The sequence below is a fragment of the Mustela putorius genome, unplaced genomic scaffold (genome assembly GCF_011764305.1).
Source record: "Mustela putorius furo isolate JIRA1106 unplaced genomic scaffold, ASM1176430v1.1 tig00000095_pilon_pilon_pilon, whole genome shotgun sequence".
In the NCBI taxonomy this organism is placed as follows: domain Eukaryota; kingdom Metazoa; phylum Chordata; class Mammalia; order Carnivora; family Mustelidae; genus Mustela; species Mustela putorius.
The window spans coordinates 39,504,592-39,529,163 of NW_025421280.1; the positions used below are offsets into that span (position 1 = coordinate 39,504,592).

The 24,572-nt window shown below is 50.8% G+C and overlaps 1 protein-coding gene and 1 long non-coding RNA gene across 2 annotated transcripts; one reads left to right on the forward strand and one right to left on the reverse strand.

Moving 5' to 3' along the window:
- Positions 1-476: 476 nt before the first annotated feature.
- LOC101674134 (zinc finger protein 77-like) lies at positions 477-19,071 on the reverse strand. Its single transcript, XM_004777961.3, has 4 exons — positions 18,998-19,071; positions 11,260-11,386; positions 4,937-5,117; positions 477-4,522 (listed from the first exon to the last, which is right to left on the reverse strand). The coding sequence occupies exons 1-4, from the start codon at positions 18,998-19,000 to the stop codon at positions 2,677-2,679; spliced, it is 2,157 nt and encodes a 718-aa protein (XP_004778018.2). The 5' UTR covers positions 19,001-19,071; the 3' UTR covers positions 477-2,676.
- A 221-nt stretch (positions 19,072-19,292) lies between these two features.
- Positions 19,293-22,889, forward strand: LOC101671227. Its single transcript, XR_001177173.2, has 3 exons — positions 19,293-19,965; positions 21,385-21,669; positions 22,500-22,889. It is a non-coding gene; the product is annotated as an uncharacterized LOC101671227 (long non-coding RNA).
- The last annotated feature ends 1,683 nt before the right edge of the window (positions 22,890-24,572 follow it).

The following is a 24,572-nucleotide window of genomic DNA, read 5'->3' on the forward strand; positions in this document are numbered from 1 at the left end:
CTGCACATTCCGTCTCTGGTGGCGCCATGGGGTCTGTTCCTACTGGATCTGCTACCTTGTTCTTTACGGGCAACACGTTCAGCTGAGATTGGCAGAACCCACAGTATGCCTCATAAAGATAAAACTGTATTTTTCAAAATCTCTTGGGAGAATGAGACAATAGTCTATAAAGATGCACTTCAGGAAACAAGCCCATGATAGAAGATTAAAAGCGTTAGTGTCTCATGATCTCCCAGCACTACTCCATGTAACACTGTCTTCCTGGTGAGAAAACCCAATGGTTGGCAATGGACATCTATCCAGGACCTCTCAGCAATTAAGTAACATGTTCCTGCCTCCACACTGTTGTTTCTAACCCCACGGACCACAGACATCTATTGCCACTAGAGGGAATTTTCCATCGTAACTCACCTATGCACTGGATTTGGGATTCCAGCTGGTAAGTGTAGCGAGTTTTTACTTTCCCTTGGATAATAACCAGAGACAGTCATGCCCCAGGGAACTGCAGAGTCTTCTGTACTTTCCATGGACCCCTAAGGCAGTTCTGGATGGCAGATAATCTTCTGCATCTCTACTTTGTCACACTATGGAGACAATTTCATTCTGTGCCTTTCAATGGAAGGCATCATCTACTTGTTGAAACTTTTAGTTTTAAAGGCACATAAAGTCTCCAAAAATTAAACTTTGCTCAAACTCAAGATAAACATGTAGGGTATCTGACCTTGGAACCAGACCACACTGGGATCCAGACAAAACCCCTCATCCTTAATGCAGACACATCATGTTTTGCGTCCCGGTGGCATTACGGGTCACTCTTCTAAGGAAAAAAGACTGTTTTCATAGTTTACTGGTGGGTATTTTAAAAAACATGAACATAGTAAACATTATCTTGGGTGTGCTTCTGGGAATCCTTTCTCTTTGTAAGATGTTATTTGATGACTACTTATTTTACATGATCTCTACACAGAATCTGGGGCTCTAACCCACAATGGCAAGACTCAGAGTTCCAAGATCCACCGACCTAGTCGTCCAAGCACCCTGCAAATTCTTTTGAAGGTCTGAGACAGCAATACTAACCCGTTTGATGTCCAACCCAACAGGGTGAATTACACTCTCTCCTTTTGCCAAGGGTAAAACCACAAACACTAGTCCAATTGGTATGCGACTCGGGTACTTCAGGACTGTGGAATATTATGGAGACCATGAAATGTTGTTACATCCAATGTCAATAAAACGAAGAGGCTCCCATGCCTAAAATGAATGTTATGCTGTATTTTGGCAGGAGTTCTGGCTGCTATTACTGGCACTGTGCATGCCAGACTTTGGCTCCTGAGGGTAAGAAGAAAGCACTTCATAGATATTCCCACCACCATCGCTAGTTGCGGGGAAAATAAACAAGCAATCCTGAACAATGGTCAAAAGGCACATTCTTCCAAGTCATATTGGAACAAAATCAACCAAAGACACCAACAATAACTCTCAGAAGACATAAAAACAACATAAAAAATTTAACAACTGCTCAATAAAAGGAGAAAACTTATGTGAAAACATGTGTTTCAATAATGAAGACTGAAAATACAGAGTTGATTCAGAGTCAGGAAATTCCAGTATCAGCAACAGAAAAGAACTTTCAACAATCAAAAAGTCTTATATGATGATCAGAGATTGGGAAATTTTTGGAATATGAACTTCAAGTTTTTTTTCTAAAATTATGTGAAGTTGTACGCACACACCCCTCCCACAGACACGTTCTTATCAACCTGAGTCTAAGACATCGTAATGGAAAAGAAATGTGTTTTACCTAACCAGGTGATTACTTCAAGTCTGAGACAACAAAGTGTATGTCCTAGAGATGTAGAGGACAAAGGACACTTAGGATCATGAGTGTTCATATCAGCAACAGGAACTAGAAATTAAGACACTTCGCATCTCTATCATGGAGGAGGCACTTGCAAAAACAAAGCCATGTTTGTAACAATGAAATTATTTCTGTCCTGCCACAACTGTCATGAACAAAATACATGACGTTCTATACGGGAAGTATTCCCCAAATTGTGTCCATTCGGGTTTGTCTCCAGTAAATTGGTTCTCATTTAACAAACGATTTTAGGGAGATTAAATGCTTTCCCGCAGTGTCTGTGGTCCCAGATTGAGGAAATACTGGAATGTTTTCCATGGTTCTTAACTTCACAGGGTTTCACATCACTGTGCTCTCACAAGCATCCCCGAAGATTAGAGGGGCACCTGAAGGCTTTCCCACATGGTGGACATTCACACAATTCTCGTCTACTGTCATCACATATACTTGCAGTTCTACGCAATATTGGAAGGTCTTACCAGAGACCGCAGATTCACAAAAGTTCACTGTCCAATGTGATTCCTCACGTGTTCCTGAAGGGAGTCGTGACCAGTGAAGTTCTCTCCCCAGTGTGTTTCTTCATATGCCCTCGAAGGGATGAGGGAAACTTGTATGCTTTCCCACACTCCTTGCATTCATAGGATTTAACTGTGTTGTGCGTTTTCAAATGATCTTGAAAACACTGAGGCCGACTGAACGCTTTCCGACACTCTGTACACTTAAAAGGTCTCTCCCCAGTGTGTGTCCGCATGTGTGCTTCCAGGTGCGATGGACTCCTGAAGACTTTGCCACAGTGGTGACATTCATAAAGTCTCTTCCTAGTGTGTCTTCATATGTACCCGCAAGGATGCAGCACGGGTAAAGGCTTTCCCACACTGCTGGCATTTACAGGGTCTTTCCCCAGTGTGTGTCCTCATATGAGCTCGTAGGTTTCCAGGAGTGGTGAAGGCTTTCCCACACTGCTCACATTTACAAGGTCGTTCTCCACTGTGTGTCCTCCTATGAGCTCGCAGGTTTCCAGGACTTAGGAAAGCCTTCCCACACTGCTCACATTTACAGGGTCTTTCCCCAGTGTGTGTCCTCATATGTACTTGCAGGTTTCCATGAGTCGAGAAGGTTTTCCCACACTGCTGACACTTGCAGGGCCTTTCACCAGTGTGTGTCCTTGTATGTCCTCGAAGGTTTGCGAGAGACTTAAAGGCTTTTCCACACAGCTCACATATGAAGGGTCTTTCCCCAGTGTGTGTCCTCGTATGTACCTGTAGGTCTCTGTGCCACTTGAAGGCTCTTCCACACTCCTTACATTCATAGGGTTTCAGGATACCATGTGTGGCCATGTGACGTTCGAAAGGTTGATGCTTTCTGAAAGTTTCACCACACTCCTTACATTCCAAGTGTCCACCTTCAGTGTGCCATCTCACAGTATGTACTACAAGAGTGTGGTGACGAATGAAGGCTTTTTCACACTGCTGACACTTATAGGGTCTCTCTCCACTGTGCTTCCACATGTGTTGTCGCAGGCATGAGTTATACCTGAAGGTCTTCCCACACTGCTGACATTCATACAGTCTCTCCCCCGTGTGTGTTGTCATATGTTCCCGCAGATTTCCAAGATATCTGAAGGTCTTCCCACACTGCTGACATTCATAGGGTCTTTCCCCAGTGTGCGTCCTCATATGGACGCGCAGGTTTGTGTAATCCCGGAAGGATCTGCCACACCAGTTACATTCATAGGGTTTCACGGTACTGTGGGTGGCCATGTTAAGATTAAAATGTTCACATTTCTGGAAAGTTTTCCCACACTCCTTACATTCGTAGGGTCTATCCCCAGTATGTGTCCTCATATGGACTCCAAGGGCTGTGTGATATCTAAAGAGTCTGCCACACTCCTTACACTCATAGGGTTTCTTGACATTGTGTGTGGCCATGTGATGTTCAAAAGGCAGATGCTTCCTGAAACTTTGCCCACACTCCTTACATTCCAAGGTTCTGTCCTTTTCATGTCTTCTCATGTGTGCTTCAAGGGAGTCGTCACCAGGGAAGGCTTTCCCACATTGCTGACATTTACAGGGTTTTTCCCGAGTGTGTGTCCTCACGTGTCTTTGCAGACTTGAAGCAGACCCAAAGGCTTCTCCACACTTCACACATTCATAGGGTCTCTCCCCACTGTGAGTTCTCATGTGACGTGTAAGGTAGGACTGATACATGAAGACTTTCCCACACACGTCACACGCATGGACTCTCTGTCCACAGTGACCCCTCACGTGACCCCGAAAGGACGACCTGCAAGGGAAACTTTTTCCACATTTCTTGCATTCTAAAGATTGTTTACTACCGCGACTCTTCAAGTCTCTCTTCGAAGCTCCCCCAGTGTCCTGAGGTTCATAAGGTTTCTCTCCAAAGCCTGGGTCCACGTGAGGGCTGGGGCTCGAGACACAGCTGCAGGCTGGCCTACATTCCTCACGGGGTTTGTGTCCAGGGTGGGATCTTTGTGGATTCTCAGGGAAAGAACCATCTGAGAAGGCTTCTCTACACTTGGCGCAGTGACAGGACTTGTCTCCAGTAGGACGATCCTCACGCACGGTAAGACTTGTCATCTGCCTTCTGGTTTCTCTACGTCGATTATCTTCACTGCTATCACAGACCCGCTCCACCAAATGACCTCTGTTCAAAATGGGAAGGCACACTGTTATGGAATAGTGATTTTAACTGATCTCTATATTAATTATCTACTGATCCATATTAATGATTACTTGATACATAATGGCCATCTTCAGTGAACGGCTGTGTTTGTGGCACTGTCTTCATGGTAACAAAGTGAAACAAGCTTAACGTACTGGCTGAAGACTGAAATACTGTCAGAACACTCTAGGTTTCTCAGATGTTGGTTTTCTCACCATTATTTCCAACTGAATTAGTTTTCAGATGTTCAGTATCTAGAATGCATTCATCAAAACTTCGTCATGTGAAAGTTTGGATCATACAATTATTGAAGTGTGCTCTCAGCGATCCTTTGATTTCAAGTTAGTCTCATCGTCTGCCTTGAGCCCCTCCTTCTCCTGTATGAGTGTTACTCACCTCAAACGCCTTTCCTCGGTTTGGGTCTGATCTCCACTGTTAGGAAATTTCCAGTTTTCTCCAAAAACAGAACACAAATCATTTCTTGCACATAAGATGGTCTTGCCTTCACTGGGGAGCTCATTCTGCAAAACATTCTGCTGAGTCCTTGATGCAGTCCTTTTATCCTGATTTGTACCAACTGCAAAAATTAGGATCATAATTTAATTTCTTGGGAATGATCTGTTGTTTGAAGGTAAAAAAATAGACCGTATGTCGATTTCTAGTCATACACTGATCCCGAAATGGAAATGAGGTTCATCAGGAAGAACAGACAAGTAACCAAAGATAAATCCTCAGAACCCTAGTGATTTGGGACTTCGGCAATAAGAGGAAAAGTGTATGCAGGGCAGCCTGTTTACTCAGAAATACTTCAAAATCGATGGTGACTAATGTGGAGGTAAGTATTATCAGAAAAGTAGAAAGGTAGAAAAGTAGAAAGGAACTGGACAAGATACATACATCCACACCCTACTTCTAAAAGAATAGAAAAAGGCTTGCCATGTGGATGAGGATGGATGAAATGTCTGACAGGGAGAGCAGGTGAATGACAAAATCACCCTTCTCAGAACAAGGACGGAGTCAGGTTTCTAACAAACATGTGCAAATGCTATTCCCTTCCCTAGAACCTGGTCCGACTGAGGGCTGCTGGACTGTTCTGAAGGCACTGAGGCCATTGGGGGAGCCTGCCTGACTGCCCGAGCTGCCACTGGGTGGTCAGATGGTGGGTGTGGCTGCTGCCCAGCTCCCCGAGAAGAGCCCAGCAGGAGGGAGGATTTGAAGGGTCACAAGCAGTCTGGAAGATGGGCTCTTTATTCTTCGAGTTCATTGCTGATGGTTAAGTGTGGACTTTTTCTTCTTCTTCTTGTTGGAAGCATAGTGACCGTTCATTTTATTGTCAGGTGCCCACCACGGTGTTTCAACAACCATACATGTTACAAAATGCTCGCCACATTAAGTATAATTAAAATCTGTCAGTATGGAATACTAATACAATATTATGACCATATTCTACTTCCTGAACTTTCCATTCCCACATTTGGTTTTGTGTGTGTCTGTGTCTGTGTGTGTGTGTTCCAACATTCACTGTTTCTACCCCACACCCAGTGCCCCACGCAACAGTGCCCTCCTCCATTCATTCGCACCTTCGGTAAGTGCCGCTCTAGACCACTCAATCCCCTTCATCTATTTCTCCTCTCCCTCCGTACCCTCCAGTGGCAAAAACACCAATTTCTTCTTGATAGTTTTAAGTCTGTTTCTACTTCCTGTTATTTGTTCATTCACTTTGTTATTTAGATTCCACACACAAGTAAAATATGGTGTTTGTCTCTCTGACTTATTTACGTGGAAGAAAACCCGCTAGTTCCATCCACATATTCACCAACGGGAAGACGTCATCCTTCTTCCATGGCGGGGCAATCGTCCCTTATATGCGTTTTCCACATGTTCATTATCCAGTTCTCCCACTGACGGATGTGCGGGTCCCTTCCGTATCTTGAGTACTGCAAGTAACGTTACGATGAACGTCAGTGTTTTTGGTATGGGTAAATGCCCAGAAGCAGAATTACGGACGATATGGTCCTTCTGTGGTGTTCTGTAGAAACTCCGTACTGCTTTCCATGTGGGCTGCACCAATTTACCTTCCCACCAGCAAAGATGAGTTTCCTTTTCTCCACATTCTCACCAGCACTTGTTATCCTGTTGTCCTTGTCATTCTGATACAGCCAACCTGGCTGCCTTGAGGTGGTATCTCACTGCTGATTCAGTTTGGACTTCCCTTTTATTTATTTATTTGACAGAGAGAGAGATCACAAGTAGGCAGAGAGAAAGGGGGAAGCAGGTTCCCCACTGAACAGAGAGCCCAATGTAGGGCTCAATCCCAGGAACCTGAGACCATGACCTGAGCTGAAGGCAGAGGCTTAACCCACTGATCTCCCCAGGTGCCCCGTCCACATCTCTCACCCAGCTTGTGCTACTCGGGACAAAGATGTTCCATCATCCACTCATTATTCTTTGGCTCCAAGTATTTTGTGATTCCTCCCTGACCTTCTCTGTTGACCCACTGGTGTTAGTAGCGTGCTGTTTGGCCTCAGCATGTTTGAGCTTATTTTTATTTTTTTGGTAAAGTTTTCTTTTTAAGTTATCTGTCAGAGAGAGTAGAGAGGGGGCACAAGCAGGGGAAGCCACAGGCAGAGGGAGAAGCAGGCTCCCCACTGAGCATGGGACCGTGACCCACATGCGAAGCAGACATTTCACCAACTGAGCCAGCCAGGCATCCCAAGCTTCTTGCTTTTCTTATTATTGACTTGTAATTTCATGCTGCCATTCTTCAAAAACATGCCTCCTAAGATCACAGTCTTCATAAATTTACTGAGACTTGTTTTGTGGTCTAACATATAAACTATCCTAGAGAATGTTCTGTGTGCCCTTGAAAAGAATGCATGTTCTGCCATTTGGAATGGAAAGTTCACTATGTCCCCCTGGTGCAATGTCACTGGAATCCACTCTTTACTGATTTTCAGTCTGGGCGTTCTATGCAGGCACATTAGTGGAATGTTAAATCTTCTTGCAATTATTTACTACTCTCATTTTATGCCTCTATTTCTCTTAAGATATGCTTTCTATATTTAGGTGTTCCAATTGGGTGCAAAGATATATTCTATGCACACATATATACACACAATTAAATATGTATCACAATTAAATCTGTGATATATATATAACAGATATATACTGCTCTTGTCCAATTTGCTTATCATCATGTCATGGCAGTCTCTGTCGCGTCACAGTCTCTGTTGTGACCTCCACTGTATCTCATGTAAGTATTCGAGCTCTACTCTTCACCCCCCTTCTATTTGCATGGAGAATCTATTTTAGTCCACTTGCCTTTCAGTCCATATTGTGTCTCCCTTTTAGGCAGACTACAGATGGGTTTTTATAATCATTCAGTCAATACATGTCTTTTGATTGGAGCATTTAGTTAATCTACATTGAAAGTAATTAATGAGAAGCATGTGCTTCTTTCTAGTTTGTTAAATGCCTTTTTTATAAGTTTAAGATTTATTTATTTGAGAGAGAGAGCATGAGAGCGGAGCTCGGTGAGGCACAGAGGGAAAAGGAGATGACTGCACTGAGCAGAGAGCCTGATGTGGGACTGGAGCCCTGGACCTTGAAATCATGACCTAAGCGAAAAGCAGATGCTAACCTGACCAAGCCACCCAGGTGTCCCCACAGCCTACCTGTCTTTCTTTCTTTCTTTCTTTTTTAAAAGAAATATGTACACCCAATGTGGGGCTCAGACTCATGACCCTGAGACCAGAAGACCAACGCTCACCAGCTAAAAATAAGCCAGCCAGGCTCCCTATATTTCACATCTGGTCCTCTGTGTCTATGGATAAATTTCAAGATACAAATGATTTCACTACTTGTGTGTTTTAACCATCATAATAGCTTTCTAAGTGACTTGTCTACTAATCTTATGTTTCCAACTACCAGCAAATTCTTATATCCTTTCAAAATTTTCATGCTTTTACTTATCGCCTTTTCTTTCCTACTTAAAAAAGTTTTCTTTCCCACTAAAAGCAGCACATCATGATTTCTTGTAGGGCCGATTTAATGGTGGGACGTCTGGGTGGATCAGTGTTTTGAGCATGCAACTCTTGATTTTGGTTCAGGTCATGATCTCAGGGTCTTGAGATCATGCCGCACATCAGGCTCACACTTGGTGTGGAGCCCACTGAGATTCTCTCCCTTCCTCGCCCTCTGCCCGCCACCCTCCTTGTGCGTGTGCGCTCTCTCTCCTCATATAAATAAGTAAAAGATTTTTTTTTTAAAAGATGGTTGCCTGGTGATGAAATTCTTTAAATGTTGTTTCTTGGGAAACTTTTTTATTTCTTTCAATTCTGAGTGATGGACTTCCTGAGTAGAATATCCTCGGTTGTGGGTTTTTTCCCTTCAGCACTCTGAATGTATGATACCACTTCCCACTGGGTGCCATTTCTCTCCTGAATAATCAGCTAACAGCCTTATGGAGTTTTCCTTGTAGTTGAGAGTTTCTCCAGCTGGTTTCAGATAATCTCTTCATATTTCCTTTTTTCTCCATTTTATTGTAAATGTGGGTGTGCACCTCCTTTTGTTCTTCCCATTTGGCCCTGCTGAACCTCCCAGACCTGAGTATCTGTTCCATGCCCAGATCTGAGAACCCCTCACCCACAGTTTCTTCAAAGAAGTTTCCGTTCTTTCTTCTATTCTCCTCCGTAGACCCCCATGATGCAAATGATCTCATCACTGCTGTGCTCAACAGGTCCCTGAACTTAATACGTCAGTTACTCATTTCTCACCATTACTGTAATTCTGCTGTTCGGCTTGGTTGCTTCCTACATTCCCTCACCTTCCAGATCACGGGGAGCTGCTGGGCGTCCTCCAATGTGCTATGGATCCCCCTAGGGTATTCCTCACGTCAGTTAGGGGGTTTCTTAGCTGTGATTGGTTCTTGTTTATATTTTCTATCTCCTTGTTGTAGTTCTCACCGTGTCTAGCCACTCTTCTCTCAAGCCTGGGCGGTATCTACATGACCACTACCTTGAATTCTTCTATCTGGTAGATGACTTAGCTCTCTATGATTTAGGTCATTTTCCGTGCTTTTATCCTGTTATTTTCTTTGCAACAAATTCCTCTGTCTTCTTCCCTATGCTGGCACATATTAAGTCTGTCAGCTCTATCTTCCGGTCCTCAGAGTAGTGGCCTTTCCAGAAGACATGCTACGGTGCCCTCCACCACAGCATACCCTGGCCACCAGGACCAGGTGCTCCAGGAGTGTTCTGCTGTGGGCCCTGTGTGGCCGCCTGTCACGGCTGAGACCCAGCTGCTACATGCACACTGTGTTGGGCTCGCACCCCTGCATGGCTGGCTGAGAAGTCCTGCTGTAGCCTTGCTGGGGCACTGATGAATGGGGGTCACTCTCAATATGTCCGTGTGCAACAATGTGTGGTGACTGCTGTGGGCGCAGAGGTGGGCAGCAGTGGGCAGCTGAGAGGCCAAGGGACCAAAGGCCTGAATGTGGACAATATAGGCTCCCTGGTCGCTGTGGTTAGCTCCTTCAATCACAGGACAGGAATCATGCTGGAGAGGTGGCCATCATACCTGGTGTTGCCTGACAGGGGTGGCAGGACAGGAGTCCCAATGGGGAAGACATCAGTCCCAAGGGAGGCTGCCACCAAGGGTGGCTGGACAGGAGCTACTTTGGACAGGTACCTCCAAGACAGGTGGGTTAGACGGGGTGGGTGAGTGGGAACCAGTGCCAAGTGGGGGGAACCAGTATAAGCAATGCACATGTGACGGTCCGAACTGGCTCCCAGATGCAGCTGGCTACCCCAGGGGATGGGCTGCAAGACAAAGGACACCCGTCAACATGTCAGTCCCCAGACGGCTCTCTGGGCCTCCAGCGTGAGCCCTAATATTAGGCAATGAATCTTCACACATAACCCAGGGACATTTCAACATGCAGCTGTGTGTTCCGTCTTGTGCCAATGGATAAGAGTGTGCTCTCTGTCCGTTGTCTACAGCCTGCATCCTTCCTGGAGTTGCGCCCCACTGATGTTTTAGCTCCCAAACTTAAGACACACTGATTTTCAAAGGCAGGTGTGCCAGGCCCTGGTCTTTGCACTGTGGTCCCCAGGGCCAGGGTGCCTCACTTCTCTGTACCTGGGAGGGCCCACCCACTCCTCCACGTAGCCGCACTGGGGCTGGGCTTCCAACCACATCTCTGCCCCACCTACCCTCTCCCATGAGGACTTCTCATGGGGACTAGCTGCAAAAGATCTGTTCTGGCAGCCTTCAGATCATTTTCAGACTGAGAACGCAAGCGATTCTTGCCTCAGTGTGTCCAGCAGAGCTGGTGATCTCAGGATTCACGTACTCTGTCATCTTCCCTACTCATTAAGTGAGGGTTTAACTGGAGTGACGTCACCGAGCCCAACAGGTAGCAACTGCGTGTAACTTTCATAGGAGTGAAAAGTACACAGCAGCGCTCCCTGCCCTAACGGGACCCTGGAGACCACATTCGCGTTTAGAAAAGCAGGGAGTCTCAGACTTAGCTCAAGACTAATGAAGAATCAATTTAACACATGAAACTGTTTTCACAGAAAAGGTATATGACCCTCAATAGTTTCTCTGAAGGCCTGGACCACGTCTGTCTCCTTTGCAGCGTATTCCCAGTCCTCAGACCAAGGAAGATCAGACACTCATTCCCTACAACTCTAGAGACGGGTTGGAACCACACTTACCCAGCGAGGCCAGGTTCCTGCAGGTCTCCAGCATCACGTCCCGGTAGAGCTGCCTCTGACCAAGATCCAGTAAAGCCCACTCTTCCCGGGAGAAGTTCACAGCTACATCCGCAAAGACCACCGCGTCCTGGAACATCCACATGTTCTGTTGTGCAGCGCTCCCTCCTCACCCGTGTGTGTGGGAGGATGCGGGGGCGACACTCAGGGAACCGCATCCCACCCTAGGACCCAAGACACACCCATGCAGGAAGTGACAACACGCAAACACAACCACGGCAGTGCCCTCAGTGAAGGGAAGGGCTGGGACCCCAAAGCAGAGGGCGATGACGACAGCTCATACAGACATACATACACCCCAATATAGGCTATTTGTACTGAAAATGAGCAGATCTGAGCACACTTGTATGGTTAAGAATGAAAAGTGAAATACTCGTTCAGACCACACTGAAATTGGACGGCACATCTTTGACTTGCTCAAGGACGGTTACTGCCTTGTCAGCCCCAAGAACTGGAACCAGATGTCAGGATGCTGTGAACACACAGATTCCAGTGCTGCTCTCACTGGAAAGCAACAAGATCAAGGAGCCTAGCACAGTCCCCTCTATCCCGGCAGAGGCAGACACCACCCTGTCCCTGGGTTAGGTGGACAGTGAGCAGGGACACAGGGCCCAGGGGCCTGGCACATGCAGTACATAAGAGAAGTTCCAGTTCCTGAAGAGTCACGGAAATCAGCAGGGCCTTGACCATATACCCCAGTGTCCAGAATGCAAGCAGAAGCGCGCCAGAAAGAGGAGCCCCTGAGAGACTGATGGCCACAGAGCCCAGGGTGACTTTAACAGAGGGCGGGAACATAATGTAGGGGCCGCTTTCCAGCAATAAGCTCGGGCAATGGAAAGATAAGCATCAAAGCAAAAGGCCCACAGTGACCACACCTGAATGCTAACCGGCTCATGAAGTCACTACCTGGAAATGGCCAGAGGCCCTAAGTAACCAGCAGACTTCTTCCAACCAGGCACAGTTACCAAAACAGGAAAGATTCCATAGGATCACATACTGCCCCACAGTCACCCCATTTCTCGCCCCTCGGCACTACCTCAAAGCAGACACTGTCCCCCGCTGTCCTGTGTGCTGCTCCCTGTGGTGTCTTCAATAAACTTCTATGTCCTTGGTTTGTCTAGGGTGCTTTCACCACCCATGCCACCAGCTCCACGGGATCAGGCCGCCCTAGTTTGACGTCCTTCATGGCACCACTTTGCTCTGACACTGCATCCCCAGAGTCTTTAAGAATTTTGTGAGAGTTTCCCTCGGTGACGATCTCCAGCTGGGACTGTTCCATGAGAACACCCAGAGGCCCAAGGAGCGCTCTATGGACTGCCTTTGCCCAAACGGGTGAGAGATTTCCCCCCTTACCCCTTTCCTCCCTCTTTCTCTTTTTAGTCCTTCGGCTGGTCTAACCCTAGTGCTCCACAGACAACAGAACGTCTTGGGCTGTGCATGCCCCTGTGGGCAAAGGACCCCTTTCCTATTCTCTCCCACTTCATCACCTGAGCCCTCCACTCCCAACACGTGGCGCAGCTGGCAACAGCAGCTCCTGCAAAGTGACCCCGCATGGGGAATGTACTCTCCCAGACCCTCTCCTGAGGCCTGCTGACTCTCAGCAGCCTCGCTTCTTAGAGACCAACCCCTTAATTTCTTTGTTCCCTTATATTCAGCCGCCATTTGATCTATAGCCAAACACGTTCCTATGTGTCCCAACGGTGAGTCCTCTCCTTGTATGACCCGGTTTGGCCACCTGGTGTGTGGCTCTGGCTACTGCCGGAAACGATGCAGCGGGGCTTACTACCCCCATCTGCTGCAACCCCTCCTTGGTGGGACAGGCCTCTGGGCATCAGCAGCAGGTCTTTCCCGTTATAGGAAATAAAGCAGCTGGTTCAGGGAGCACAACTGCAGTCATAAGCCTTATGAACAGAATAAAAACCAAAACCCCATGATCACTTCGACGGACCCAGGAAGCCATCTGACGAACCACACGACCCTGTCTTGACAAGAGAACTCAACCAACCAGAAACAAAGGGGACGGCCTCACCCTGGTAAGGGGCAGCGGGGGAAAGCCCACACCTAACACCTGAGCAGCCGCGGCTCCGAGGAGGATCTGCCAGCGGCCGACAGGTTCAGGAGATGCTGGACGGTTGTCATCAGGGGCACGGACGTGGCCCTGCAAGCAGACACCCCTCAGACCCACTAGAATAGCTCCGAGGTCATGCAGGCGCCAGCCGGGGAGGAGGCGAGGCAGGGCGAGCTGTCACGCATCTCTGCTGCTGGGAATGCCAAACGGTGCGGCCACCTGGGAAGAGTCCAAGTGGTGAACGTCGAGTCACCGCGCACGACAGCGGCCACCACCAGCTCGCGCTCGCCCGCGCTCAGCAGCCGACCCCACAGCCAGCAAGGAAACCTGCGCAGCAGCCCGTCCGCTCCCCGGAAACGAGTAAAGGAGACACGACTAAGATGGAGTCACGAGTCCGCAGAGAAAGCACCCGAACCCTCCCTCAGGGCCAGGTGCGGAGTAACGCGGGGAGATGCGCGCCGCCAGGCCGTCCTGCACCGGGGGAAGGAAGATTGTTTTTCCGCGTGGCAACAGTCCAGCCAATGAGAGACACGCACGGCTCAGCCAATGAGACACACTCACGGCTCAGCCAATGAGAGACACTCAGGGCTCAGCCAATGAGAAGTCACAACACATGGACTCTCCAGCTTGCTCCAATGGATGCTCTGTGTGGCGGCCCCGCCCTGTGCCCCGGCTCCTCCGAGAAGGAACCGCTCCCTTTCTTTCCCAGGCTTGCCTGTGCTTTTGCTGGGGGCTTCCTTGTCCCCTATTACGATTCTCTGATATTCCCACATAAACCCATTTTTCTATAAGACTTTTAAATTTTTTTATTTAATTTGTTTTTCATTTATTACTAATTTATCATTTATTAATATTCATATTCATATTTACTTATACATTTATTTGTCATTATTTCTTACGTATGGATCTATGAGCGCAGAGGGAATCTCAAGCAGACCGTGTACTAAGCACAGAACAAGGCTCAATTTCAAGACGTCAAGATCATGACCTGAGCCAAAATCAAGAGTCGGACACTTAAGCTACTGAACTACCTACTTACCCCCACCCCATAACTCAATTTTTCCTGTAAAAAGAAGTGACGGTTTTATTGTTAATGTCAGTGTGACTTGCTGATCACAAATGGACCCAAGAAGACACCGACCACTGAGAACATGCAAGTGTGGGTCCCACAGAGCCCACAGTGCTGCTTTCTCTCCGACCCCGGGCTGGAGGCTGTGCGGATCAGAGGTCGGCGCCCTGTCTGCGCCAGGCAGGGCCTGCTGGGGACCTGTGCCGGGGGCTTGTTCCTTCTCAGAAGACTCATTCGGCTTTGGTTCAGCTCCTTTTCAGAACTGGGCTCTTCCTCTTGGATCAGTGCCGGATGGAAACAGGCTGGTCTTCTGTCTGATTTCTTCTGTAACAAGCCTACTCCTACATAGAAACCATGTTTAGAAATTCCATAGTCTAGAGAAAACCACCAGGAAATGGATTCCAGTCATCAAAGCGCCATGACAGGGCAACTAAGGGGGACCCTGGCCAGTTTGTTTTCAACACCACCATTCCCCCAGGGGCACTGGGGTGGCTCAGTGGTTTAAGCCTCTGCCTTCGACTCAGGTCATGATCTCAGGGTCCTGGGATCAAGCCCCACATCGGTCTCTCTGCTCAGCAGGGGGCCTGCTTCCCCCCTACCCTGCCTGCCCCTCTGCCTGCTTGTGATCTCTGTAAAATAAACAAATAATATCTTTAAAACAAACAAACCAACAAGTAAAAACAACAACAAAAAAAGCCCCAGAGTCTCTCCACACATGCATTTCTAACAAAATGAACCAAATAACCAAATGTAATTCAGAACTAAAATGGCCTTAGGGTGTTTGGGTGGCCCATCCGTTAAGGGTCCTACTCTTGGTTTCAGCTCAGGTCACGACCTCATGGGTCCTGAGACCCTGTGCTCTGCGCTCAGCAGGTGGCCGCTTGCAGATTCTCACCTCTGCCCCTCCTTGATTCATTGCTCTCTCAAATAATAAATAAAATTTTAAAAAGGAAAGGAAGGAAGAAAAAAGGAAGGAAGGGAGAGAGAGAGTGGGAGGGGCTGCAGGGGCTTTGACGGGGAACTTCGGAACTCAATCACCCCAACTGGTCTCAGTGATCATTAAATCTGCAGTTTGCCTCCCAGATCTCTGTTTCCACAGCGGAGCCCTCCACCGCTCTGCCCTCCAAACGGCCTGTGGTTTTGCGACCTTACACGCTCCCAAGGGCAATTCCCGCAGCTGCAGAGTAAATCCAGTTTGGGGGTAAAGTAACCGACAGCTTTATTTTTAATGAGTGATCAGACGGTTGGCACGGACAGAGGATGGACACACGGCCTGTCGGAAAACCGCGCAACGCAGGAACAGGCCCCAGACTAGGGGAAGGGGCGGCAGGTGGGGCGGGGCGGGGCGGGGGCTGGGGCAGCCCGTGGACACCGCGCATTGCAGACTGCTTCTGTGCGGGGGAACGAGGGATGGTTTCCCTTGACCCGTGCATGGAGCAGAGCCCAGTCCTGCGGATCCCACGTCCGCACGGAAACACCCGCAGGGGTCCGAGGGACCGCAGCGACGGAAGGGGTTTCTCACGGCGCAGAAGGAGGTTGGTTTGCGCCGGGGGGATGGGGACGCGCAAGTGTACTGAACACGCGAGGAGCCCAACCGCGCAGACACGGAGAGACACGCGAACCCCTGAGCTGGACAGAAGACAAGCAACACACGGAAAGGACACCGCACGGATGTCCACAGAGCGTGAAGGAAGCAGACGCGCGGGTGACAGATGACAGCATGTGGGAAATGCTGCCCTAGAAGGGGAACCCCAGGATGACAGTGTCCACCCCAGCGCGGATCAGAGCGACCTCCGTGTGATGCCCAGCAGATCCCTGGTCCTCCCCGAGCTGGACAGAGCCAAGCCGGAGAGCTCTCGGGGCCAGGTGACAAGCATCCGCCAGGATGGACGCCGCAGCCGCATTCACTGGCCAATTTTAATGTCCCGCCACCGACACCGCCACCACCCTCCCCCCACCGTGTGTCAGTGTTTACTCCGGTTTACACTTAGAATGACTGCAGCTGCGGTGCCCACACCGGCCAGGGATGAACGTGAGGACCGCCCACCCCCAAGGCCCCGACTCGCCCACAGTCGAGAACGTGAGCCCACTGCGCACACCGCAAGGACAGAAGTCGTGTCGCCCACGCTGGCCCCACTAGTCAGCAAGAGCCTCCCCAGGACACACTCGGGAGGAGCAGCACAGGTGAGCGGCTCAGAGCAGGGGCTGCTGCCCCGACGCGGCACCGGAAACCCACCTCAGCCCGCCCTCTGCAGAGGAGGACAAGCTGTCCCCAGGGAAAGATCCATGCACCCTGCCTCCCGGAGCTGTCGCTTTGGAAGCCCTTCCATGAGACCTTGCCTCGGCCAATCCACAGTTCCCTCAAGGGAGAGGGGGGCATCTCAACCAGGTGTCCTTTCTGATTCACCAAGGAGTGACACTAGGTTGGATGGTGTTAAGGGCCTACTTAATCAGAGAAAGCCCTTTTCTTGTTTCTGCAGTAAACTTAGATTGACCCCGCCCCTCCCAGAGGAACTTACTTGCAAAGCCCAGATACAAGGGCGGGTCAGCCAGGTAGAGATGGGCAATCACTGGGGCACACACATATCTACTAGGGTGAATTGTAATTCAATTGGCCGCCCGTGTGTGAGGTAAGGTGACTGTGCAGTTTTCTCCGTGTTTTGCAATCTCATTGGCCACCTGTGCAAGGCCGGGCTAAAGTACCTCTATAGAAGTCAGTCTGTGAAGCAGGAATGGGTCGCCTCTTTGCAAGAGTCATACTGATGAGGGAGCAGGAGGCTGGCTGAGGACAAAGCAAGAGCTGGCGCCTTGCACCCCCCCTCATCCGCTCCCCTCCATAGGTGTAGCATTCCTCAGGCACCCCTGACTGCCATAAAATGATAAATAGTTAACTTGCTGAGCTCACAATCCTGCAAGACAGGAGTCTCCCTTGGTTTGCAAATGTCCTTGAGATTACAACAAAGAAGTTACCTTATCAATAGCCCAATTTCCAGGGACACAGAACTCAGTTCCTCAAGCCTAATGTCACCCTCCCCTCCATGAAAACGGAAGGAGGCGGAGGTAGAAGGAAAAGTAAATAAAGTTAAATTTCTTCTAAACCTAAATCTCATTAACAAGGATGCTTGATAGCAGGAATGTAACATTCCACCAGACTTCCAATTGTCTTTACTTCATAGCAACGAAGCCTTCAATATCCTGATAGTATTCTTTGCCCCAATAGCCCTTCTGAACACCCCTTTGTCCTCACCTACGCAACTCCTGTGTATATAACCAACCACTCCTAACAACCCGGGGCAGCCGCATCTCTGCCTGCCCACGGGCCCTGTCCCCGTGCTTTAAAAAACCACCATTTTGCACCAACGACGTCTTAAGAATTCTTTCTTTAGTCGTCGGCTCCGAACCTCCTCACCCCACCAAACCTGACTTAGGTTCTGGGACTTCATCAGTTTGACGAGCACAAAGGGCACACAGAGACCAACAGTGTCCCCCAGGCCTGGAAAGAGCCAAAGGCTATCAGAGACAATGAATCTCTCCTGGCAGCTTGGAAAGTACTCAAAGGCCCGCGTTCCGTCCCCAAGTCCCAGCCCCAGGCCCCCTGCAGGGCGCACCTGCTCTCCGATGAGGCCCTTCGCCCCCTCCCCGCTCCCAACAGCGACCTCGGCGGCGCGATCCTGTCCGCGGCTCCGCCCCCGGCCCCCAGGGAAGCCCTGGCTCCGGCACCCGGGACGCAGGAACACGTACGAACTGCTCTGGGCCACCTCCCGCCGCCTCCGCGGGGAGTGGGTGTCCGGAGCCGACAGGCGGTCCGAGACGGGTCCCCAGCCGGAAGCCAGGGGCCGGGACGGCGAAGCCAAAACCACACTCGCACCGCCTTGTGCTGCCGGCGGGACACGGGGGCACCGGGTGTCACCGCCTCTGCAGAAGGATTTCAGCAAAACGTCCCCAAATCACGCAATGAACTGCAGCGCGTCTGTCACTGTCTCGGCAAAGAGGCGGCTTAGACACACGCCCACGGGTGTCAGCCCCGAACACGGACCGAACCGTGGCCGGACGCGCGGCCGCGGCCCGACGGGCGCCGCTCGGCGCGCCCCGTGCCTGTTCCGACGGACCCGCAGGAGCCCCGGGCCCCGACATGCAGCCAAAGTCCCTAAACCCCCTAACGGTACCCCCGCGCAGCAGCCCGCTCCGGTCCCGCGGCCTCTCGGCGGCTGCACACCCTTCGTCGGGCCCCGTCGTCCCGAAGTGACCGGACCGAGAAGCGCAGGCTCCGCAGCAAGCGAAACCCACCGCGGCCGTCCGGGGCCGCCCAGCCCCGCGCGCGCTCGTCCCGGCCCGAGGGAGAGACCCCCACCCCCACCCCGGGGGAGCGCACGAGGTCCCGCCCGGAGGGTCGCAGCCCCAGGCCTGCCCGCCCCGCGCCGGCATCGCTCCAGCTCCCCCCGCCCAGCACGCAGGTGCGGCCCGACCGGGAGGGGAGCGCCCCGCCGCGGCCGCTCCTGCTTCGCTCTGGCCGGCGGGACCCACGCTGCGGGCCCCGCGCTCACCATCTCGGCGTCCGGCTCCGGAGCCTCCCGGCGACCTGCGCCGCAGACCCACACGTGCGCCGCTCCGCGCCGGTGAGCTCCGCCCGCTGCCCCCCTGAGCCACACCTACCAGGACGGGGTCCTCCCTCGGGCCTGATTGGACGGGTTACAGGCCCCGCGCTCCGATTGGGCGATACTTCTGGTCCTGCGACCTGATTGCACGAGGATTCGGGGTTACCTCCCCCGACCCTGATTGGACATTCCTCCGGGACCCGAAGCGCTCCCAGGCCCCGCCTCCCGCATCCTGACTGACAGGCCGGCGCTCCACACGTGTCTCACCTGCCTGCGGGGAGTCGGCTCCCAACCCGGAGGACTCCGGCCCGCCGACCCGCCTGCGCCCTCCTTCCGCCCCCGGAATCCGACGCAGTCTCCCCGCGGAGCCTCCCCCGTGCGGAGCCCGATCCGGACGCGGCGGAACGGAGCTGTCCGTGGTCCCCGCCTGGGCGAAGGGACGGAGCCCCTGTCCCGCGTGCTGGAGCGCAGCCCGGGAGCCGGTGCCATCACGGGGCGCGGAGGTGGGGGTCAGGCCTCCGGGGTCTCCGCCCGGCGCCGGTTCCCCGCGTCTGGATTCCAGCCACCCGGCGGGGAAGGGGCATCTCGACGTGGTTTGGGCTCGCGTCGCGGTCCTTCGTGACGCCGAGCATCATCGCTGCGTTAGCGGAAGCTGTGATGTCGGTGGGGTCGGCGCGCCTTCAGCCAGGCCTTGTCGGGTCCTGCTCTCCGATCCAAGGGCTGTTTGTGGATTCCGGTGGACACAGTCTCACCGTCTCTGTGATTTACAACATGTTCCCCCCCTTCTCTGGGTGTCTTATCCCTCCCAGGTAATGTCCTTGGATGGACAACGGATTCATTCTACTGTCACTCGTGATAGGCAGACGTCAGGCCACCTCCTTACCAACTCCTGTCCTTGCTGCGCGCTCCGAGACTGGGTAGGTGGCCTTGCTGCCAGTGGGGAGAAGGACCCAGGTTCAGTTACGATGCCAGAGGGGCAAGGCCCTGGGAGGGCTGGCCTCAGGTCTCGCACCAATAGGGTTCTTGTCTTTGTGCAAGAAATTGGAGGGCAAAGGTGCCTGGGTGGCTCAGTTGTTAAGCCTCTGCCTTCAGCTCAGGTCATGATCTCGGGGTTCTGGGATTGAGCCCCACATCAGGCCCCTTGCTCCACGGGGAGCCTGCTTATCCCTCTCCAAGTCCCCATGTTTGTGTTCCCTCTCTATCAAATAAATAAATAAAATCTTTTCAAAAAAAATTCAAGGGCGGGGCGCCTGGGTGGCTCAGTGGGTTAAAGCCTCTGCCTTCAGCTCAGGTCATGATCTCAGGGTCCTGGGATCGAGCCCCACATCAGGCTCTCTCCTCAGCAGGGAGCCTGCTTCCCCCTCTCTCTCTGCCTGCCTCTCTGCCTACTTGTGATCTCTCTCTGTCAAATAAATAAATAAAATCTTTAAAAAAAAAATTCAAGGGCAAGCCATTTAGAGAAAGGGACAAGGATTTACCAAGTATACAAGTAAGAAAGGAGATGGTCTCTCCTCACAGGGGGGAAACGGAACCTCTAACCAAAGGCTTTATAAGTGTTTTTTTTTTTTTTAAGATTTATTTATTTATTGGGGGAGGGGCAGAGGGAGAGGGAGAGAGACTCTCAAGCAGACTCCCCGCTGATTTTAGAGGCCCACATGGGGCTCTAGCTGAAGACCCCGAGATCATGACCTGAGCCACCCAGGTGCCCCTGTTGTGTTTTGTTTTGTTTCAATGAGCTAACCCTACAGGGAGGAGCTTCCCCTTTAACTTTGGGTTCATCATTTACATTGAGGTGAGTTTTTCCTTTGTCTTAGAGTTGGAGACATACCTACAGGGAACGACTTTGAGCATGTGCAAGCTTTCTGGCTTTCACTGCTGTAGGGAGTGGGGTCCAGTTGTTCTTGAGTCTGATCTTGTGACTCTTTGCATGACCTGATGACTTTTATATTGAGGGTTAGCCTAAAACCAAAATGGCTTTACGTTGGTCAACTTGTCTTCTGGGTGTCCCTCCCTCACCTCTTGCTCAGGTACAGCGGGTCCTACCAAGACCTCCCCCCTCATACCCTGGCTGCAGAACTGATGGCCTTGTGGTCCCTTGGATGCCATCTGGCCAAGGATTAGGGTGGCCAGGACCCCTCTGGCCAGGGATTCCTGGGGAAAGTGGGGACCTGTCTGGATTCTGGGACCCCAACCCCACAGCCAAGGGTGGGAGCTGGGTTGGGGGCCCCTAAGGGTATTGGGAGAACCAGTATACAACCCATTCAGGTGGGAACCAGCCCCCACCCAGGCAACCCCCACCCCCACCATGCACTCACTATCTCAATGCCTTTCCCCAGGAGGGCCCTAAGGGCAGGAGCACATGAAGGCGAGGCCCACCCAAAGCCACAGAGAGGAGCCTGGGAGTGCTCCCTCTTGGATGGTGCCTGAGCCCCTGCACCCTGAGGGATCTGCTCTCCCCTGCTAGAACCTGTGACCTGGCAGAGCTTCTGACCACAACCTCACATCTCCTGATGGGGCGGCCATCGAGCACTGGAGCTGGGTCCCTCCTCCCAGACTGGGATATCCTGACTCAGTTTCCCCACGGAGCTCCCCCTTGTCCAGAGCTGGGACAGAGGGGACAGGTATGAACGGGACAGGAGGGCCTGGGGACTTCAGGTGTTGGGAATCAGTGTGGGAATGAGGTCCTCATGGCTCTGTGTCCTTCCTCTAAGAACAGAGACCCTGCACCTCTGGAGCTTGACCAAGTGTTCCCTGCAACCCATTTCTTACCACACAGTTCTCAGGCTCTCTCCACACAGGAGTCCTGAAATTTGGGTCCCCTCCAACACCTAGAAAACACTGGGACTGGGACCCAGCTCCGGGTCTGTGATGTAGGAAAGATGTTGGGTTTCGAAGCCGACAGCCAAGAAAGAATTCTTGAGATGTCTTTGGTGCAGAAAGGTGGTTTTATTCAAGTACAGGGAACAGGACCCTTGGGCAGAAGGAGCTGCACTGGGGCCATGAGGAGTGGCCCATTACATCCATGCAAGTTGGTCCGGTGTTAGGGAGAGCGTATGTCTGGAAGGAATTCTGGAAGCAAGGTTTCCAGAATCTAGAGGGTGTAGCTGTTGTTGGGAAAAGTGCCTCATTACTGTTTTGTAAACCCTGAGTCATGAAACCCTTCAAATGTGTATCAGTGGGTTGGTCAATTATATGCTTGTGGGATGATTGCCAACATGTATCTTGGGGAATAGAAAGAAAGGAAGTTTCCAAAGGAATTTTTATACCTTCAAGTAGACTTACAGGACCCTGGGGGGTCAGGCTAGGATTGCCTTCTGCCCTTAGCATAGTATCAACATCAAAGCCGTTGAGTCCCTAGAGGAATGTCACTCTGCTTGTTTCAGGGACCTGTCATTGGGCTGTAAGTAGTAAGGAAATGTAATGGTTTCTCTTCCACCTTTGTTTCCCACAGCAGTCCGTTTCTCCCGAGAGTGAGAACACCTTGACCACAGGAGGCCCTGTCCAGTCCAGCCACGCTGGCCCTGTACTCCTCTGGGTGCCCCCATCAGTCTGACTTCCCCTTCTACGTGGAAGAGAAAAGCCCCTTCCTGTCTGATTTGAGATGCTTGTACCTCTTGGATCAGTTTATTGTCACCTGAGTCAAGTTTCTCCTTATACCAAATCCAGATCTGTTCGCTATTAGACAGACATGCATTTACCTCGGGAACCCACTGCCTCTGGAGAGCTTGGTGCTCCTGGGAGTTGGAACTATTTAAGAAGCAAATTTCGGGGTGTCTGGGTGGCTCAGTTGGTTAAGTGTCTGCCTTCAGCGCAGGTCATGATCCCAGAGTCCTGGGATGGAGCCCCACAACAGGCTCCTTGCTCGGCGGGGAGCCTGCTTCTCCTTCTGCCTGCCACTCCCCCTGCTTGTGCTCTATCACTCTCTCTGACAAATAAATAAAATCTTTTAAAAAGCCGGGAGTTGGGGGGGAGGCGAATGGGTCGTGGAAGGTCACCTTCCTTTCTGGGATGGCAGGGATCTAGCAGCTGGATATGACGAGCTCATTCCTGATGGATGGGTTTAAGATTCCATTTCTGGAAGAGGCCGAAATGGCAATGAAGTCATGGTTTGGGGACAGGGAGCTGAGTGAGTGACTCCATTTTGGTCTGGTCTTATTTTTAGCAGCACCCAGGCCTGGGAGCAGGAACTTTTTGGACTACCGCCATCATGAGATGTACTTAAGGCTTTCAAGTGGTCGTTTTATACTGGAAAGACATGTATTTTATTTTTTTTTTAAAGATTTTTATTTATTTATTTGTCAGAGAGAGAGCGAGCGAGAGCGAGCACAGGCAGACAGAGTGGAAGGCAGAGTCAGAGGGAGAAGCAGGCTCCCTGCGGAGCAACGAGCCTGATGTGGGACTCGATCCCAGGACGCTGGGATCATGACCTAAGCCGAAGGCAGCTGCTTAACCAACTGAGCCACCCAGGCGTCCCAGAAAGACATGTATTTTAGATCGCTTTTTGAACATGTACCTAAAAGACTTTTAAGTATAAAAGTATGCTATCCCTCTTAGGTGGGCCGTCACCATGGGTGGCAATTGTCTAGAGAGGAGAGAACACGGAAGAGTTGATTCATTCTGCAAGGGAGGAGAGGGGCCAGACATCTTGAGAAATGTCGGCCCGAGTTCCTGTCCACCTGGGCCAGGCCCTTTCTGGGTGTGACAGGACTGCAGCTGTGTCCATGGGAGGGGAGGGGCGGGTGTGGATGGGGGTCATGGGTAGAGCAGGAAGCGACGGGTTTCCCCGGGGCTCTGTCCAGAGTGTTTTGTAGTTGGGGTCTACTCCCTGAGAATGGCAGACACCGTGACCTAGGAAAAGAGAGTTAGGAACTATAAGGGCCTATTTAGCCAGAGCAATTCCATCTGGTTAAACAGTGATTTTGTTGTTTATGCAGTAAAACTTAAACTGACACTGCCCCCTCACCCATGGGAACTTACTTAAAAGCAAATCGTCACTGTTCTTGCTGAGCTTATGTAAATAATTAGGCCAAATTTGTTAAAACTAGACTCATTTTTCAAATAAATTATTCCTGACTTGGCTATCTCTGGAAATGAGGGTTATTTTAGAGGGAAAAGTTATGTTTTAATAGCACACCCTTATGGATGTTAAATTCTAGATTTGGTTGTCTTTAAATGTTTGTTTACCTAGCTAGACAACTTGAGGTAAACTTCAAAGAAGTTGCACAATAGCTCCTTTAGACGATCTTGCCTTTGCCAGTCAGCCCCAGATATAAGAAGGAAACTTCAGAAAGTTGAAGGATTTGAAGGGAAGAATCTGACTGAGTTAGTGGGAATAGCAGAAATAGCCGCTGAGGACTATGAGTCATGCTGGCAGGGGACCAGAGTTCTCTTACAGACTCTGCAGGGAAAAGGGTATCAGGTGTCAGCAAAGAAAGCACAGCTCTGTCAGAGCCACAACACTTATTTAGGCTCTGATCTCCATGAGAGAGTGTGTTCGCTGTCTGAGTCCAGGAAACAGGTGATC